The sequence below is a fragment of the Myotis myotis genome, unplaced genomic scaffold (genome assembly GCF_014108235.1).
Source record: "Myotis myotis isolate mMyoMyo1 unplaced genomic scaffold, mMyoMyo1.p scaffold_m19_p_1, whole genome shotgun sequence".
Lineage (NCBI taxonomy): Eukaryota > Metazoa > Chordata > Mammalia > Chiroptera > Vespertilionidae > Myotis > Myotis myotis.
In genome coordinates this window covers 197,783,840-197,804,290 of record NW_023416313.1, presented here as the reverse complement: position 1 = coordinate 197,804,290, position 20,451 = coordinate 197,783,840, and the positions used below count along the sequence as shown (strand labels likewise).

At 39.6% G+C, this 20,451-nt stretch overlaps 1 protein-coding gene across 16 annotated transcripts in view; it reads right to left on the bottom strand.

The window, feature by feature from the left end:
- Positions 1 to 14,326: 14,326 nt before the first annotated feature.
- Positions 14,327 to 20,451, bottom strand: part of GPHN (gephyrin) — a 439,201-nt gene continuing 433,076 nt past the window's right edge. For all 16 annotated transcript variants that reach the window (XM_036310162.1, XM_036310186.1, XM_036310177.1 and 13 more), the window contains 3 exons: positions 18,797 to 18,900; positions 16,795 to 16,891; positions 14,327 to 15,326 (listed from right to left, as the gene is read on the bottom strand). In XM_036310162.1, the coding sequence (XP_036166055.1) occupies positions 15,193 to 15,326; positions 16,795 to 16,891; positions 18,797 to 18,900 (335 nt within the window). In that variant the 3' untranslated portion in view covers positions 14,327 to 15,192. The remainder of the gene's footprint in view (positions 15,327 to 16,794; positions 16,892 to 18,796; positions 18,901 to 20,451) is intronic.

Genomic DNA, 20,451 nt, shown 5'->3' with positions numbered 1-20,451 from the left:
CAAAACCCGGTTGACGAATTGAGGCCTCACAAGTACTGAATGAAATAGTTCTTGATGTTTGCCATTCCATTGCTTCCTGTTATCAGCAATGCCTGGATCAGAACAATCATCAGTTTGAAAACAGTCACTGACAAACAGCCTTATTCTTTTCTGTAGATTAGTTAAAATTTTGAAAATGAACTGTATGTTAATAAACACTAAATAAATCATGTACATATTTTTGGGGACATCCTATCTATGAAGATCGCCTAGAACATGTCAAGAAAGCTTTGGAATGGAGCATTTTTTAAAGGAGAGTAAGGTGTAATGGAGGAAGGAGAGTGAAGGCCCCCGACCTTTCGGGTCTGGCTGACAAGCAATCACACAACTGTTCTCCCTCCATTTCCCAGAACAGCTGTGCTTTCTTGCAGTTTTGTCCCTCTCAGCTCAGATTCTCATATTGGTGCATGTGTCCCTTCTTGAATCTAGAAAAGTGGATCATCCAAAGCCACATCTTTGGTACACTGAATTCCAGAAGGGGGAAAGAGGAAAAGAAAGCCCGGGAAGGGAAGGAAGTACAAAACGAAGGGAAAGAGAAAGGAAGAAGGGTAGACAACGGGAAGAGGAGCAGGGGATGGCGTAGCTCACCACAGGCTCAGCGTGTGCACCATCACATCTTACCTCAATTCAGGGCCAAGCCAGAATCTTCTCTTGGAGACAGCGTTTTTAACTCACTTCAGTTTGGGCTTCCTCATTTTCATGATGAAGTCTTTTGTGAAAGAAAGAAAAATAAAGTATGCAGTGCAATTTCAAGAAAATTTCCACACTAATCCTTACTCTTATTTCAAATGTGAGGTCCATGGCTTAGAAAGAGTTCTTCTGGCTGAACCCAGTGGGTGACGTGGTCAGAGGGCTGCTGGCCACATCTGAGCCGAGCTGTTGTCAGTGACCCTAATCATGGCCTTTCGGTGAATGGAACCAAACAGTCATATGTCCATAGCTCACAGTTGTCCTAAAACTGCCAGACAGTGAACTCCTGCGCTCCTATAGCCAACGAGGATGTTCGAGAATGTGACAAAGGAAGTAATGTAGACTCACATGACCTTTGGGCAATGGCGGTTGTAAGAACCCTGAAGGTTTTCTTTCTGTACATGAGCCAGAGTAGCCTAAATAACTCTCTAACTTCCCAGCCGGTAGTTGTTGTATGTATATACTTATATACACTATGCTCAGTATTTTGTCACTTGTGTTTAGTTCTCATATCATACTGTGATTACAATTACTATAGACAATTCTATCTTGTCTCTGTAAAATTCTGACATAAGTAGCCCCTTCAGGAATTCCTGGACCAGGTGAACTACAACTATAGTTGCTATCAGAACTTCAGTGACATAAGGCCAGTATGGAAACTAGTCTGGTGGGAATATAATGGATGTTGGAGTCAGACACAGCCAGGTTTATATTTGGGCTCTGTCACCTGCTACTTTTGTGATCTTGGACCACGTTACTAACATCTCTGAGCTCCATTTCCTCAATGCAGTGTTGGGATGACTGAATACACCGATGTATAGAAACACCGAACACCGTGGCTATCAAATAGTGAGCATCCGTATGGTGCCTATATTGGTCTGCCACACCTGACCCAGTGTCAAAAAGTACAGTCTACTAGCACTTGCTGTGCTGAGTTCCCTCTGATCACTGCTAGTTCCATATTCTCCCAATTTCATCCATGCTAGGAAACACGCTTTCCCTCAGTTTAACAACACTGAGATGGAATATATCTGTGGCCACCGAGGGACAATGGCATGGTGGTTGTCATTTGGCTGCTCATATATGAACTTAATCCTGGTTGTTCATATTAAATTATGTGCGTTGATTGTACTACATGGGTTGCATTTAATTATAATTTAAAAATGTGTTCCTAATGGGTTCCCTGAAAACGCTTTGTTGGTATCTTCTGGTACGACTGAGGCACTTCCAGGACAAAACTTGCAGGATGCAAGTCGGAGGCTCAGAAAAAGCTCCCAGAGACTAAAGTGGAGCGTTCCTTTAAGAAATGCACAGAGCTTGGAGGCACAGATATTGTGTGGGAGAAATCTAGCTAATGTGAAAGCATTGCCTTATGTAATTAGTAGCATTTTTTTTTTCTTTCACAGTGCTCCATACAGTAATGATATATCTTATAATTGATGGATCTTAGATTTGATGAAATGCAGTAATCAACTCTTGTTCACCTAGAAGTGGATGATAGACTAGACTTTTGGGGAGAAAAAAAATCACTCCAAGAGAGAGACAACATCCACGTCTTGGAGGCTATGTCTAGTGTTTACAAACACATGCTAATCAGTAGGTGCTGCATGGCCACTGGGAATAGGGAGTAGCCCTTTCCTGCCCAGTCATTCATGTGGTTCCAGGATCCCTTGTATAAGAGAACATCATCCCTCCAGAGAGCAATCAGCAGATGATCTCCCAGGGGAGCAGGTGTAGTTTCAGGGCCACATTGAAGGAGAAGGAAGTGACAGGAAGGGAAGGGCTTTAGCAGATTTGAACCCTGATTAGGACTTGCCCCTCTTGTTGCCTTTGAACCTTGAAACAAAAGGGAGGTCAGCTAAGGAGCAGAAAATGGAACAGAACCTTTTATCTTCTCTGGTGTGATTGTTTTTTTTTTTTTCTAAACATTTGTTTTAGAATTATTTTTACACCTTTGAACAAATGGTAAATGTGTGCTGACTTTTAACTAGTTTTAACTGTGATTTGAGATTATCAGTCTGTGTCTCACAATGCCTCCCCCCCCCCCCAATTATCAATTATCTTGGCTAATTAGTCAAGACTGCACTGTTCCTAAGACGCATGACTTGCTCTGTGAAACCAATCTTGGCCACATACACACATCACCTCACAATCTGTCCGTGGTTCAAAAGCAGGATCAGCTCTTAAATTAACTATTTATTAGGCTTACTTTCAATACCTGAGGACAGTATTAAAAGCATATATTAAAAGCATATATATTAAAATATATTATATTAAAAGCATAATATGCTAAGTAGACCAGACAACCAAACAGCCTTCTGGACATCCTTCCGGACGACCTTCTGGACAAAGCCGGGGCTGTGAAGGTCAAGCCCTTTGCAAGAATTTCGTGCATCAGGCCTCTAGTGTCCTGCATCAGGCCTCTAGTGTGTGTGTGTGTGTGTGTGTGTGTATATATATATATATATTCAGCTTTATAAATTTGTATATATACATATACATGTATTCTATATTGCATAGCATAAATATTCATATTTTCTCTTAACATCATATCAGCAGTTACGGATCATGGTGTTGACCTATTTGGAACATTACAATCTCTTGTAAGATGTGCCAAAATTAATTGTGCCCAATAGCTAACAGATGTTAGAAAATGATTTTCCCTTAAAAAGCAGTGGATGATTCCAGGTTCTCACTCTGAGCGCCCTGTGCTCTGCTGTGCTCTTGTGGGGATCACAGCAGATCATCCTGACAGTCACCTCACAGCCCCCAGCCCGCTCGCCCCATGAACAACCATGAACAACCATGAACAGCCCTTACTGAGATATTGCTGCTAATTTTGGTGATTCATAATAACTCTGATTTGTGTGGGCTGGACTTTTACAGATAGTTTTGTTTTCCTCATAATTTTATCTGTAGATCAGTTTTTAATATAGCTTTATTGAGATACAATTTACATACCATCTACTTTACTCATTTAAAGGGTATAATTCAATGATTTTTAGTATAATCTCAGAGTGGTGCAACCATCACCACAATCTAACTTTGCATTATTATCCATGGAAAAGTTTTTAATAAAGATAAATTAGGAATGTGAATAGCACATTTAAGTCTCTCTTTCGTCGTCCTGTGACCATTGCACATCAGATAATTTGACTGTAGTTTTTATGATTAAAAGAGCAGAGAGATGTTGCAAGTGAAATTTGTGATAATATTATTCATATTAATAAACTGAACATTTGTTGATTTTCAGCTTATTAATATGAATAACATTATAACAAATTTCAGATATATAAATATCTTAAAAATAAAGCAAGACTTATTTATGAAAATTCTTTATGGAAGTTCATATACTTTCCTGCTTTATTTTATATTACATGGGCAGTATAAGTCATATACTTTCCTGCTTTATTTAATATTACATGGGCAGTATAACTCATAAATAAAAAGTAAACTTTAGCCCTAGCTGGTTTGGCTCAGTGGATAGAGCATCGGCCTGGGGACTGAAAGGGTCCTGGGTTTGATTCCGGTCAAGGGCACATGCCCGGGTTGAGGTCTCGATCCCCAGTAGGGGGCATGCAAGAAGCAGCCAACCAATGATTCTCTCTCATTATTGATGTTTCTATCTCTCTCTCCCTCTCCCTTCCTCTCTGAAACCAATAAAAACATATATTTTAAAAAGTAAACTTTCGTGTTAAAATAAATTAATCAAACTAAAGGACCAATGAATGAGTACATAATGGAATTACAATAAATAGGTGTTGAGTGAATGTGTGAATTAAACAGAGCAGCCAAGCAGGGTTGCAGGAGGTCATCATGGGAACACAAAGCTAGCTTCATTTCACATACACAGAATCTCATGTTTGTTCTACCAGAGTGGCATATTTGTTTCACAACCATAACTTATATTTTCCCAATAATTTATGCCTTTCACTGGTCCCATTAAATATCCTATACATCTAAGCAAGCCAGAGTGATACTACAGAAAAGGGCTGTAGCTGTTGCTGAGCAGGGAGGGCGGAGAGGAAACTGATAATATTTGAGGTGGACTTCAACTTACCCTATCACTAGCAGAGCCTTTACATTCTTTTTTTAAAATATATTTTTATTGATTTTTTACAGAGAGGAAGGGAGAGGGATAGAGAAGCTAGAAACATCGATGAGAGAGAAACATCGACCAGCTGCCTCCTGCACACCTCCTACTGGGGATGTGCCCTCAACCAAGGTATGTGCCCTTGACCAGAATCGAACCTGGGACCTTTCAGTCCGCAGGCCGATGCTCTATCCACCGAGCCAAACCGGTTTTGGCAGCCTTTACATTCTTTGTTATTTCTCTTAATTAGTGTGTTCCCCCCCCCCAATCCTCTGCCCGCCCCCCTTTTTCAATTCTGAGTGCAGATTAATTCAGCAGATATTTACACCAGGTTGCACTTTTTCTGCAGAATTACGGCGTAATTTTCATTTGAAAAAGCACTGTTGGCTTTTAGTTAAAGAAAAAGGTAGGGAGATTCCATATTAAATCTGATCCCAGAGCAGGAGCTGATGCCAGTGACTTAACAGGGGAACAGAGCCCAGAGAAGCAGCGAGATGCATACATCTCAGGGTGGAACGGCTTCAGTTTTGCTCTAGACTTTCCATGACATCACCAGAATTCCCCACCTGGGTAATCCTCCCAGGATGGCCAAGGCCCCATCAGAGCTAAGAATAGTGTGGATGTGAAGGTACCACCCTATGGTGGGGGTGCGGAGTCTATATTTTCCCAGGAATAAATGCAGTCATTGGGAGTTTTTTGGAACTGGAAGAGCTTGAGCTTTAATGGAAATTAGGAAGCAGAGGGAGTGGGCATCTGGGAGCCAGCATGGAAGTGCTTCTGTTGGCTTTTCTGACCGCCTAATTCAGAGCAGTGTGTATAAATGCCCATAAAACGTTCTCTGTCTTTCCTATTTTCTATTTTCACGTGGTCTTTTCGCCTGATGTGTAATTATAAAACAATTTCAAACCTACGGCAACGTTGAAAGAACTCTATAGTGAACACCCATATACTGACCACCTAGAATCTGCTGTCTTTTCCCGTTGTGTGTTGTTTCTGTAATTCCATGGAAGCTCCTACATGAGGGTGTCTACCAGCACTTGGTAAAGCTGTTCTCTGTGATGCTTGGTGCTTTGAAGCATTGCATTTACTTTTCTCTAAGATTCTTAACACACCAATAAACATTTTTAGGATTGGTCCATCACAATTCTAGGTTGCAAGTCTTCTTACACCTGTGAGAAGGTCTGAATATTGCGGCCCCCTCTCTTGACAATGGGACCCACCCCAACCCCCCGACTCCTTCCCCAACTAACCTTTCATCTTTGAACAGAAAAGCCCTGGGTTCTGGATCTTCTCTCCCATTTGAACAATTGAAAATGACTGTCTTTCTACAAAATTCATTCAATTCTCAGGCACTTATGGAAGAAAATTGGGGTAACAGTTTGAAAAATCAAAATTTTAAGAGGATCTGGAAAACTCATTTTTATTTCCATCTCAAACGCTCTATGAAATTATTTTTTACAAAATCCAGTAACTAGGTGTTGTCTCTGAGCTTTCCTGCTTGTTCTGGTTACAGTACTAGAAGGAAAGAAATGAAACTAGAAGGAAAGGAGGAAGATAAGAAGAAAATAGACCGTGGGTTCTTGAATTATTTGAAATTCATTGAGCTAAACCTTCCTTCTCCCTCAGGTTCACTCCAGGTGGCAGGGGCGGGAGTCACTTACACAGAGGTGAGGCTGGAGAGACCTTGAGATCTCCTGGATGTCCACTAGGAGCTTGGTCTCCAAAGGGCACGCTCCCAACTCTTTTCACATTTCTTTGGCAGAAGGTGTTTGTGTCTACCAGGCAGGCAACTGACCGCGTAGTAAAAGAAGCAGAGGAGGCAGGCTGCTCTGGGCATTGTTTCATTGCGCCCGCATCACAATGCGCTGACATGGTCTCTGCAGGAAGAGAAGCTGGGAGATTCAGGGTGTCCAGCATTCCCTCAGAGCCCACACAACTCCACGGAGGTAGTTCTGGTTGCAGCATAAAGTTTTCAGATGAGAACTTCAGGGGAGAAAAGTAAGTTTAGCAGTAGAATCATACTGAGATATCATACTGAGAAAGGTGAAAACACTATACTGCTTATCATTCAATTGATAATTTATCAATCTCCCGATATTCCCATTTTCAGAGACTTGGGCTATTGAAGACACTTTGAGCTTCTGCGAGGAGAAACTTCAAATGAATGTAGCATTCTTAGAGGACAGAGATCTGCTTGTTTTCAGTGCATTCTGGACACATGCTATTGTAGGAACTCAGTCCTTCCTGGGTGAATGAATGAGGATAGTCACACACACATGCTGTTTTCTCTGGAGGGTATGTGATTAGGTTGTCTTTGCATTTCTGTGTGGTTAGGAGGTTCTCCCCTTCCTATGATATAGATCATACTTCTTCACCTTTTGTGTTTTAGTCAAGTGCTGCAGATACCCACCTGGACCACTGAGGCCTGCAAGTGGGAGTGGGCGGGGGGTGGGGAGGGTGGGGTGGTGGCATTACCTTGGTGAATTTAATTCCTTTGGGTCACCATAGTCTACATTGAAATCCTTAACAGGACCCAGAGAATATGTGGTCTCTCAGAATAAACATGAACTATCTGAGTGTTTGAAGGGATGATAGTGTTCCTATTTCCTCAAGAAGTGTGACTTCCATTTGGGACCAGGTGTTGTGTCAGGGAGACCGCAGGATCCACTCCCATAGGATGTGTACCAGACAGTTTTCCCAGGAACAGAATTGAGGGCTGTTGTATAACTGGAATGTTCAATGGCATCAGACTCTGGTGATAACTCTCCCGGAAAAACTAGCTCAGTCTGCAGGCTAGGGCAGCCTCTCCATGAGCAAGCTCAAAGGGTCTCCTGTTATTTTTACCTTAGACACTCCCTTTCCCGTCTTCTATCCTGAATGCCCTCTTTCAGATGGGCAAATTCTTCCTCTAGTTGTCTAGTTGCTATGGACTAGATGTCTAGCCACCCATTTCTTCATTCAGCATATTTATTGCATGATCCACTTGCCATGTACCTGTTCTTCCTGCCTCAGGGCCAAGAAACATTTTTGCATAAATCTGATCTCATCTCTTACAAGTTGCTGTTATTAATTTAATTATGATGTACCCTGATGAAACTCTGATATTATCTCACTTTCATTTACGTTTTTTTTTTTTTGAGGCTACCGGTATATTAAAAAGTGAAGAAATAGGTTCTGGCCAGGTAGCTCAGTTGGTTAGAGCATCATCCCCATATGCCAAGATTGCGGGTTTGATCCCCAGTCAGGGCACATACAAGAAGCAACCAATGAATGCATAAATAAGTGGAGTAACAAATCCTCCCAACCCCTCCCCTTAATAAGATTCCAAATATGAGTGAGATCATGTGATACTCAACTCTCCCTGACTGGTTTATTTCACTTAGCATAATGTCTCAAAGGGTAATAGATCCTTTTTTTATGAGTACCTACAATTTACTGGACTACCAAGGTAAACAGTCTCTGCCTCAAGGAATGTATTGTCAAGTCGGGGAGGGATCATGTAAGCATATTGCTGTGATGAGTAGAAGCACAGATGAGGGGCTTGCAGTTCAATCTAGGGATTTAAGGAAGGTTTCCTGGAAGAGTTAATGCCCAAGCGAAATCTTGAAAGATTAGCCAGCCTGAGCAAAGGCACCGAGCCATAAAATGACATGGTTTGAAAGGGTGACTACAAATGGTCAGGTTTACATAAAGTTGAAGGGGGAAAAAAATAAAGTTGGAGGAGGGGGCAGCTAGATGGTTGAGGGCCTGAGCACTCTGCTGGGGGCTTGGACCTCATCTGCTACAGTTTTCTAGGGAAGAATTTAGCACAGGGAGACTATGTCCTGGATTGATGGTTCTGGTAACTGCATGAAGGATACATTTCCGGAGGGCAATTCTGGAGCTGCAGAGACCAAGTTGGTAGCAGTGGTAATAGAAAACAGAGGGTTAATTTAAGAATGATTTGTAGAGTTGAAGAATTTGGTGACTAACTGAATGTGGGGAGAAGAAAGAATGACTCAGAGGTTTCTGATTTGGAAAACTGGGTACAGGGTGGTGTCATTAACCAGAAAACAAACTACAGGCAGAGGAACAGGTGTAGGAGGCAGAGAGAATGAGTTCTTTGTTTTTGGGAACCCTTGTCTAGCATGTTGCCTTGTATTCTTAACATGTGGGGCTTATTTTCATTCTGCAGATCTGAATTCAAATGTTACCTGTTTAGAGAGCCCTTTCTCAATCTCCTGACAAGTGATTTTCTCTCAGCTCCAACTCCACCATTGCATTCTGCGTTGTGGTGCTGGGCTGGAACTCTGCAAACTGCATCTCTTTTGTCAGCCAACCTCCCTGTTAGATTCAACAATAGGTTGCATTAGACTCCAGGGAGCTTTGCAAGCAGAGGGTAGGAAAAACAAACTTGAGTTCCTTCCTGTTTATTTTTGTTGCTGTCATTGTTGCCCTGGCAACAGCAACTGGTTCTAGACATTTTTTTGGTGTGATATCAGGATCAACACCTGGGCAGGGCAGTGTTCTCTCCTAGGGGGTTGAGTATGGTCTGACCTCCAAGTTTCTGGATTCTGATTACTCTTCTTCTACCCACCTTCCCAGTCCAGTGGTGGTAGTTGCTTCCTGTATTATTACCTCTGACACCTTAATGTTTCCTTTGAGCCTTTTCAGGTCTCAATACCTATTTAACGTATTCCTACATTAAAATCTCTTAGTGTGACTTTTGTCCTTTTTAATGGCTGGACCCTAACACCATAACTGAATATGATTTAAGCCTCTACCCACTTACTCGCTAACATATCATTACATTTCTTCATAGACTTTTCATAATCTATATTTACAAAAATTGGTTTTGCTTTCTCATAATCTATGTCCTTCAGTTGGATATCAGTTTTTTTCTCCTTCATCATTGTATCCTCAATGCCTAGCATGGAGACAGGCATACTATTGTAAAAATGTAATAAATGCTTGTTTAATAAATTATTATTGCAAAAGACTACAGGAGAAATATTGGTAACTGACCATACAAAATGGCCAGAATTGAGCAATTCTTTAACTCTTTGGCTCTAGGCTGAGTTATTGATGCACTCTGTAACTATACCTTTCTGTTATAGAGTCGGGCTTAATATTTCTTTTTTTTTTTTTTTTAGAGAAAGGGAGGAACCCATTTATTAACACTAATGACTAGTGGAATCCAGGAGTAATTTCCAAATCAGAGTCTTAATATTTCTTATAAGCAAGTTAAAATGCAATGTATTATTAACTTTGATCCATCATCATTGGAATAACAAGATACGTAGTTTATCTGCGTTGAATTATGCACTTACATAAATATCCACTTTATATAATTGGGAATAATAATGACTTACCTTGTTAGGATTTCATGAAGATCAAGAGTTCATCACGGGTTAGATCCACAAACTTTAGTTGGCAAATAATTGAAAAAATGAAAGCCATTCAAAGAATCCACTTGCTATAATATGCAACATCACTTAACTTGGTAAACTAAACTGCTTATATTCTTTTCTTCATTGTGTGATATGAAACAACCCACACAATAGAACCAAAAAAGCAGGTTAAAAAGGAGCTTCTTACCTTCCACACAGCTTTAAGTAGGAATCTAAAAACATCTTCTATAGTCTTTTATTTAAACACCAACTACTAAGACAAAGAATATAAAACATCATATATGTGTAATTCTAAAATAATTTTGGTCAAATAATGCAAATAGATTAGATGACATTGAAACTTCCACTGTATCAAGTAGAACTATTTCATTAAATCTTAACTTTTAAATTAAATGGGAGAATACATTTGCCAATGATACATGTGATAAGGGGTTAATTTCTAAAATATATAAAGAATGTATAGTACTCAACACCAAGAAGACAAACAACCCAATTAAAAAATGGGCAAAGGACCTGAATAGACATTTCTACAAAGAAGACATACAGAAGGCCAATATACATATGAAAAATGTCAATGTCACTAATCATTGGAGAGATACAGACGAAAAACACAATGAGATATCACCTCACACCTGTCAGAATGGTTATCATCAATAGATCAACAAACAAGTCCTGGCAAGGATGTGGAGAAAAGGGAACCCTTGTACAACTGTTGGTGGGAATGCAGATTGGTGCAGCCACTATGGAAAACAGTGTGGAGTTTCTTAAAAAAATTAAAAATGGAACTTGTTTATGACCCAGCCATCCCACTTCTGGGAATATATCCTAAGAAACATTAAAACACTAATTCAAAAGAATATATGCACACCTATGTTCATTCCTTGGCATTATTTATAATAGCCAAGATCTGGAAACAGCCCAAGGGCCCATCAGTAGATGAATGGCTAAGAAAAGTGGTGGCACATTTACACAATAGAACACTACTCAGCTGTAAAAAAAAAAAAAAAAAAAAAAAAAAAAAAGGCGATCTTATCTTTTGTGAAAACACGGATGGAACTGGAGACTGTGATGCTAAGTGAAATAAGCCAGTCAGTGAAAGACAAATATCATATGATCTCACTTATATGTGGAATCTAGTGAACAAAATTAACTGACGAACAAAATAGAAACAGAGGTATGGATATGTGGAACGGACAGCTGTCAGAGAGAAGTGGGGTTGGGGACTGGATAAAAGAAGGGATTAAGCAAAACATGCGCGTGCGCGCGCGCACGCACACACACACACACACACACACACATCCTATATAATAAAAGGGTAATATGCAAATCAACCAAATGGTGGAATGACCAGTCGCTATGATGCGCACTGACCACCAGGGGGCAGGCACTCAATGCAGAAGCTGTGTCCTGGTGGTCAGTGCGCTCCCACAGGGGGAACACCACTCAGCCAGAAGCCGGGCTCACTGCTGGCAAGTGCAGCAGTGGTGGCAGGAGCCTCTCCTGCCTCCACAGCAGTGCTAAGGAGCAGCTAGCCAAGTGTAAGGAGCAGCGAGCAGGCAGGCGGTAAGGAGCGAGGGGTCCCGGACTGCAAGAGAGATGTCTAACTACCGGCTTAGGCCTAAGCCAGCAGGCGGACATCCCCCGAGGGGTCCCAGACTGTGAGAGGTCGCAGGCTGGGCTGAGGGACCCCCCTGAGTGCATGAATTTTGGTGTATTGGGCCTCTAGTGAAAATATATATATATATCTGTAATAATAAAAGCATAATATGCTAATTAGACCCAATGTCCTTCCGGACGACCCTATGGATGAAGCCGGGGCTGTGAGGGAAGCCCGGGTCCCAGGTGCCATAAGGGAAGCTGGTGCCGGCAGCTGGGGGAAGGAAGGCCTACTCTTGCACGAATTTCATGCATCGGGCCTCTAGTATATTTAGTATATATCTATAACACCTAGACATAGACAACAGTGTGGTGTTAGCCAGAGAAAAAGAGGGGTGGGGTGGAAGTGGAGGTGGGGAAAGGGGATGGAAAGAGACTTTGCTAGGGGCAATAGACACCACGATGCTGTGTGCAGATGATGTTTTGTTGAGTTGTTCACTTGAAACCTGTATGCTTTTGTGTACCAATGTTGCCCCAGTAAATTCAATTAAAATATAAATTCCCTTTGTATTTGTTTCAAGCTACCATCCTGTGTCTATTTTCCTTATGCACAAGTTTACAGTTTCCATTTTGTAATCTGGCTTTTGCCCTCAACCCATTATTGAATTGCACTTATGTAGCTCACCAACAATTGCCTAATCAACAAATCTTTCTGAGCCTTCATCTTTCTTGACATTTCTTTTTTACAGTTTATCATCATTCCTTTTTGAAACTCTCCTCCTTGGTTTTTGGAACACTGCTCTACCTGGTTTCTTTTCTTCTACAAAATGCTCTCCCTTCCATTCCATTCATGAATTTTTTCTTCCAACACTCTGCACTAAGATGCTCCAATGGCCCTCCCCTCTTCTTTATCAATTTTCTGTTTCTTTAGCTTAGTGTTTAAGAATACAGACTCTCAAGCCAGGTTGCTTAAATCTTTTTGTGCCTTAATTTTCTCATTTGTAATCTATAATAATAAAAGCCTAATATGCTAATTAGACTGAATGTCCTCCGGACAAAGCCGGGGCTGCAAGGGAAGCCCCGGTTCCGGGTGCCAGAGGGAAGCCGGGGCTGGCAGCCGGGGGAAGGAAGGCCTAAACTTGCACAAATTTCGTGCATCAAGCATCTAGTATAGAAATAATAATTCTTTCAGGGTTGTTGTGAAAATTAAACAAATGAAAAGTAATGAGCATATAGTAAGCTCTATATAATGTATTTCATTGAACAAATATTTACTGATGCCTACACATATGCCAGGAAATCTTCTATGGACTTGGGATAATGTAAGTGAATAAAATAAACAAAATTCTTTCCCTCATGGGGCTTACATTTTATAATAGAAATAATTATTATTAATTGTCCATAATTCTGTTTCTGGAATGCCTTTTTCCTGCATCATCTTTAAAATTATACACACTTCCTTTAAGACCCACTAAAATGCCATCTTATCCCTTGAAATCTTACCTTATAGGAGGTAATCATTTGAACTTCTCCAACTCTTTAAACCTGAATCATGCCATTTATCATATTCTACACACTCTACCATGTATTTTCAAGTATCAAACATACCAAATATTATGTGTTTTTGTTTTTTCCCTTGATGGAGTTTAATGTTAGCTACTATCTCTATTCATCTTTGTAAATAGTAGCATGATATACGTTGTTCCCAAGCACATATTAGGTGATCAATAAATATTTCTTGAATGAATATAGGTAAATCCCTGTTCATAATCTTTCACTTGACTCTATTAACTAACCTTATCTTCTTTAATTGCAAGTATAAAACTTGAAATATAGGACATTGTATTTTCAACTCTGGAGATATGAAATATTAGAATCAAATATTTGTTGTTTACAATTTGGTTTCATTCATCATCATCACTTGGTACTTTGCTTACTAAGAGGGCAATTTTTATTGTTTGCTTTACTAAGAATAACCTACAGCATATTCAGTGTCCTGTTATTACTATTTGAAAAGTGCCCTTAAATTTTTATTAAAGGAACCACGTGGATAAACTATATTTCATTTGTTGCATTTTCTATGATCAGCACAGATTATTTCCATTTCTCACTTCCTTTCAAACATGATAAAAAAAGGTACTCATCTGACATTTCCTGGTGCACTACTTACATTTCCCCTCCATTCCAAAGAACTGTAGATGTTTGAAATTTGTTTTTATGGCATACGAATTTAGTTATTTTGCTCCTAAATTATCAACTATCTTTCCTCTAAACTTGCTTCTTATTCTCTAGCTATGACTGGAAACACCAGACGAACCACAGGTTCCCTACTGTCTTCTACTCTGTATTTTCACAAAGCTACAGACCACATTACTGTAATAAAATATAGTTATATAAAGCCACACTTTACATCTCCTTTATATCACTTAATCTTGCTGAGTCATTTAAATATGCCTTTCATCCAGGCAGAACCCCATGAGAATACATGACAATGTTTAATAACGAGGCCAACACAATGGATTTTTATATAATGATCAAGGATTTTTTTTATTCATTAAGTTTCAGTATCATTACAGAAAATGTTATGGTACAGAGTTGTTTATCATTATTTTTTCTTTGCTCTTGATTTCCACATGAATGCTGGTAACACTAATATCTGTACAAGATCAGTCTTTGATTTTATGTTTTTTTTCTGTACAATTTTAAACGTATTGGTTAAAAAGGCTGTCAGCACGTAAGGAAGCATTTCCCCCCAGTTAGATTGTTCAAATAAAAGGTATCCAGTTACTGCCCAAGAGTACTGTGCCATGAGGCTCCTGGGGTGAGAAACTTCCCGGAAGCTCTGCGAGGGATGGCTCTCCTGGAGGCAGGGCAGGGCCTCCCCCAATCGCTCTTCTGTTGGCACTGTGCACATAAACACGAGATACAGGATAAAGAACAAGCGAAAGCTCTCTGTAAAGCGGTTATGAAGCATACTAAGAAGGGAAATCCAAGTGTTGCCTACGCTAGTATAAATAAGCAGACAGCCTTGATTTGAGAGCATAAGTAGTTGTTTAAAGATGAGAAAAACACAAGTTCTGCAGGCACCTACTGCTGTCTACTAAAAGCTATCGCTATCAGACCTAGCATTGAACACACAAAGCAATTTGCAAGAAAGGAAAATTTTGCTTTGATATAATCAGAATAGAGTTATCTGTTAAGATTTATTTTTAGGTGTTTTTTTTTCTTTAAAAGGTATTTAAATTCTTTTGAAATATAGTTCAAGATGTTGACTATACAGATCAACTTTTATCCAAATCAGAAAAACTAGCTGTGCCGTTGCATATTACAGGATACAGTCAATGATATGTGGACATGCATCAAAGCTTTCTTCGCTGGTGACCATCATAGTCGTCCGATGACCATGACATCCACCACCTCGCCCTTGTGGAGCTCCACGTACTGCTCTGTCTTTGGAGGTAGCATCAACAATCCGTTGGCGCTGCGCATGCTCATCAGACGGCTGCTCATCTGATTACCTAGAAAGAAATACTCTCATTGCAACAGCAGAAGCATCACTATGGATACATCTGGAGCCCCTCTAGTTCCTTCCAAAGTAAGAAGCCATTAATAGAAACATAGGTCTTCAAGAGGAAGAGATACGAACAGACTTCCCAGTACCCTTTTCAGGTAGCTTTGCTACTGTACCCTACTACCTTGCCACTAAACTCTAAAAATAAACATTAAAAATTATTGCTTAAAAGAATAAACCAGGAATTTATAGCATTATGCAAAACACCACAGAATTTTCCTCTTCAGGCTGAACTATTATGTGTGTCTGAAAAAGAAAGACTTTTAAAATCTATTAAAATAATGATAATAATAGCAGCGGCTACCATTTCTTTAGTAGTATTTACTGAGTGCCAGACAAGGTGATAGGCACTTTACTTAACCATCTTTTAAAAAAATATGTTTCGATTGATTTGAGAGAGATACAAACATTGATGAGAGAGAAACATCATCGATCAATTGCCTCCCACATGCTCCCTGATGGAAATTGACCCTGCAACCCAGACATGTGCCCTGACCAGGCATTGAACCAGTGACCTCTTGGTGCATGGGTCGATGCTCAATCACTGAGCCACACCGGCCGGGTTTACTTAACTATCTTATTTAATTCTCACAAGACTCAAACGAGTTGAGGTAACTTGCTTAGAGTCCTACTTTCTTATGGCAAGGCCCCTGTCACAGTGTTAGTTGATATCTGCACTTGACAGGACTTTTGTTTCAAGGGCAATACAATTTTACTGGTGTTACATCAAAAGTTAGGTAAAATATGACGAGAGAAGTTGGGGATAAAAGTTTAAAGTCTAGAAGAGGTAACTATCAATATCGATTTCTTAGTCCTTAAATTTTAACAAGATCTAGGGTATAGTGGAGGCTCTAGAGCAGTGGTTCTCAACCTTCCTAATGCCGCGACCCTTTAATACAGTTCCTCATGTTATGGTGACCCCCAACCATAAAATTATTTTCGTTGCTACTTCATGACTGTAATTTTTCTACTGTTATGAATCTGAGATGGAGGATGTATTTTCATCGTTCGCGACCCACAGGTTGACAACCGCTGCTCTAGAGAATCACATTATAATTGGGCTTTATTCTTGTGTTTTAAGGTGGCATAGCCACAGTCTTTCCTGTTCCTACAACCAAAATTATGTTCAGAACTTACCGGTTGAACTAATAGATAAAAATCTTTTGTAATTATAGGTTTGTTTTCAAATGGTTATCTAGAAAACATGGCTCCATGGATAACTAAATATTTATTATAATTTTTTTTATTTTTTTGTCCTGTTATACTGTATGTTTAAGAATATTTAATTCATCTAATCTTCCAAAAATGAAAATATATAATAATTTAAAATTGTGTATACCCAAGGAAGGAGGTTATATACATGTGATTTTAGCAGAATAAGTGCACAGATGTACCTGTATGTGTGAATGACTAACCTGTACTCTGTGCCCAAGGCAGTGGTTCTTGGTGATGCCAAGTCAGTATACACCGATGGTATTCTGGGCGAGGATCCAGTTTTACATCACATGATAACTATAGAATAGAGAGGAAAATAAAACAAATTTGATCATTTTAGGATCATCTCTTAGAACTAGAGGGTGGTGGAGTTTGTGCAAAGAATAGAGTGGACATGAAAATTATTTTGGTATTCTGCTGTTTCCGCCACTGCTACCTTATATTCTTTTTTTTTTTTTTTTTTTTTTTAATATATTTTATTGATTTTTTACAGAGAGGAAGGGAGAGAGATAGAGAGTTAGAAACATCGATGAGAGAGAAACATCGATCAGCTGCCTCCTGCACATCTCCCACTGGGGATGTGCCCGCAACCCAGGTACATGCCCTTGACCGGAATCGAACCTGGGACCGTTCAGTCCGCAGGCCGAGGCTCTATCCACTGAGCCAAACCGGTTTCGGCCCTTATATTCTTTTTTAAAAAAATATATTTTTATTGATTTCAGAGAGGAAGGGAGAGGAAGAGAGATAGAAACATCAATGATGAGAGAGGATCATTGATTGGCTGCCTCCTGCACACCCCCACTGGGGACTGAGCCCACAACCCAGGCATGTGCCCTTGGCTGGAATCGAACCTGGGACCCTTCAGTCCACAGGCTGATGCTCTATCCACTGAGCCAAACCAGGTAGGGCCCACCTTATATTCTTAATACAGGAAATCCAGAGGTTGGGTTGCTCTGATGAAAAGAGAAAAGAAGGCCAAGAAGTTGGTATTCATAGTTCAGGAAGAGGCAGATGAAAAGATTGGGTCTAATTTTTAAAAATATGTTTTTATTGATTTGAGAGAGAGAGAAAAAGAGAGGAAGAAAGAGAAACATTGATGTGAGGGAAACATTGATACGCTGCCTCCTACTTGTCACCTACTGGGCATCTAGCCCACAACCTAGGCATGTGCCCTGACCTGGAATCGAACCGGTGACCTTTTGGTGTATGAGATAATGCTCAAACAACTGAGCCACACTGGCCAGAGCAAGAATTAACACTTTTTATTAGCATAATAATCATTTAAATCACTTTACCTTAAAATGATATAGAAAGGCTGTAGCTCTAACTAACAAAGATATTGCTTAGATTGGATGATGCAATTAAAATTGGAAATTTTGATTTAAGTAAGTCTGTGTCCAATCCATTCTGGTGACTATGTTTTTAAGTATTCTAATTATTCACTCTGACAACCCATGCTTTTCCTCTGGAGTCTAGAATATAATTCAATTGTAGGGTGTTTTTCTTGATTAAATCACACTCCACACTTTCACTTAATCTTATGTTTATACTCTATTTCATATCAATTGGGGTTTAACTTGCGATTACTCCTAAATTATTTTGTGTTTGAGGGCAAAATCTCTCTTTGAATATCTCTGTTTGTGTGTTCTCCACTACTAACTACAAGAGCTATTCGCATGGCTGTGTGATCTGCTAAGCGTTTAAGCAGGTGTCCCGTCCCGCCCCCCACCCCCTCCCCCCCGCAACAATGCACTGATTGGTTTGTAGGAGTACAGTGGAACAAATGTTGGAATGGGATGGTACCCATACCTAGGTTGTACTTCCAGCTTTACTGCTAACTGATGGCTGTACTAGCAAGTTATTTTGCTTTCTGATACTTGTTTGTTCATCTACAAAATGGGGTTGTTTTGAAGGAGATATTTATATTAATTTAAGAAACAAGAACAGTTGCATCAAATTGTCATTATATCTCCATTACCATATGGACTTCTTGCTGGAGAAAATTGTTCACCTTAGAAGTCATGAAATAATGTGGGAGGGAAATAAAAGGGGCCCTTTCCTCTATTTTCTATCACAAAGGAGAGACTATAACCCCATTTCTTCTCAAAACTAATATAAAACTCGAGATGTTTCTAGATCTTGATCATAACCTTAACTGTTACTAAGCTTCTATTTTGGTTCCTGGTCATTAGAAAACATTACCCTGGCTTTGATGATGGTTGGCCGAGGATCCAAGATGCCCTGCATCTTTCTCAGTGCAGGCACAACAAAGAGATTGCAGGTGACCACGGCTGACACAGGATTCCCTGAAAGTCAACCACGCAGTTATTGTAGTATCCACATAAATTTACCGAACAATTATGACTGTCTAAACCTTTAGGTATCATAGTGACATGACTACTTGTCTTTCTCTTCTGAATCACCTTGAACCCCAAAAGGATGCCAGAATAGACGTATAGTCAAGCAAATGCCATAGAGGGTACAACCTTCTGGGTCTACCAATGAAATGCAGACTTCTGATATCCAGAGGTTAACACCATTTATTTCTTCTTTTCTGAGAGCTATACATTGAAAGCCATTACCAATCTTGGTAAGTTTTAAAGCAGTTTCTACTTGCTATTTTTTTTAACTGTTTACACTATTACAGATGTCCCCCCATTCACCCCTTCCCCTTTTTATAGTTGTCTACTTGCTATTATTATGTTTGAAAACTTCCATAGTAATATATGCTCAATACAAAGAAAATTACAAAGTAGGATAAGCATAAAAAATATCCATATTCCCCTATACATAGACATTTCTTTAAGTTTAAAATATAAAGCTAAATGATTTAAAATGTGAAGGACTTGAAGATAAATACTGCATGGACTGAGTTGTGTTGTTTTCCCTCCCATTCATTTGTTGAAGTCTTAACTCCCAATGTGACTTTATTTGGAGATAGGGTCTTTAGAGAGGTAACTAAAATTAAATGAGATATAAGGGTGAGGCCCTAATTCAATAGAACCAGTGTCCTTATAAAAAGAGGAAAAGGCATTAGGCGTGCCTGTGCACAGAGGAAAGGCCATGTGAGGGCCTAGGGAGAAGGTAGCCATCTGAAAGCCAGGAAGAAAAACCTCAATAGAAACTAAATTTGCATCCATATAGCTTGTAGAACTGTGAGAAAACAGATTTCTGTTATCTATAATCCAGTTATCTAGTCTGTGATATTCTGTTATGGCAGCCTGAGCAGATTAATTCAAACACCAATTTCTTTTAGAGTTATAATAAAAATTTGAGAAATTCAATTGTACCTCTCCAAGAAGGAATCTGATTGTGTCATGCACTTTAAAGATAGGAAAGGTACATTGTGAAAACATGACTGGACTGAGAAAAACACATTTATAGTAGTTTCTTGTGTGGTATATTAACTAACCAAGCTGTGACCCTGGTGAGTTCCAAACCTTTTGAGTCTAACTTAACTAATTCACAAAATAAAGGTTGGACTATATGATTCTCAATATTCTTCTGGTTCTAAAATTCTATTTTTATTAATACTTTTATACAGTTGTATGTTGCTGGAGACCAAGATCAACAGTAATTGATATAAATGTGAGGAGTCTGGCAGAAGGTTGACCAGGACTCCTTTTGATATTCTCAGGGTGAATATCTACATTTTATTACCTGCTGTTGACTCAATGGCCTAAAGCAAACTCCCCCAAAACCTGACAATCTTACTGTTTACTAAACATTACCATTGATATGTCTGTTTGCATTCCTAAAGGCAATTGTGTATTCTAGCTAATGAAAGCAGCTGGGAAAGAAGCAACAGGGAGAACTTGACTGCCATGGTTAAGTTGCCCTCTGGTTCCCCTGGTATT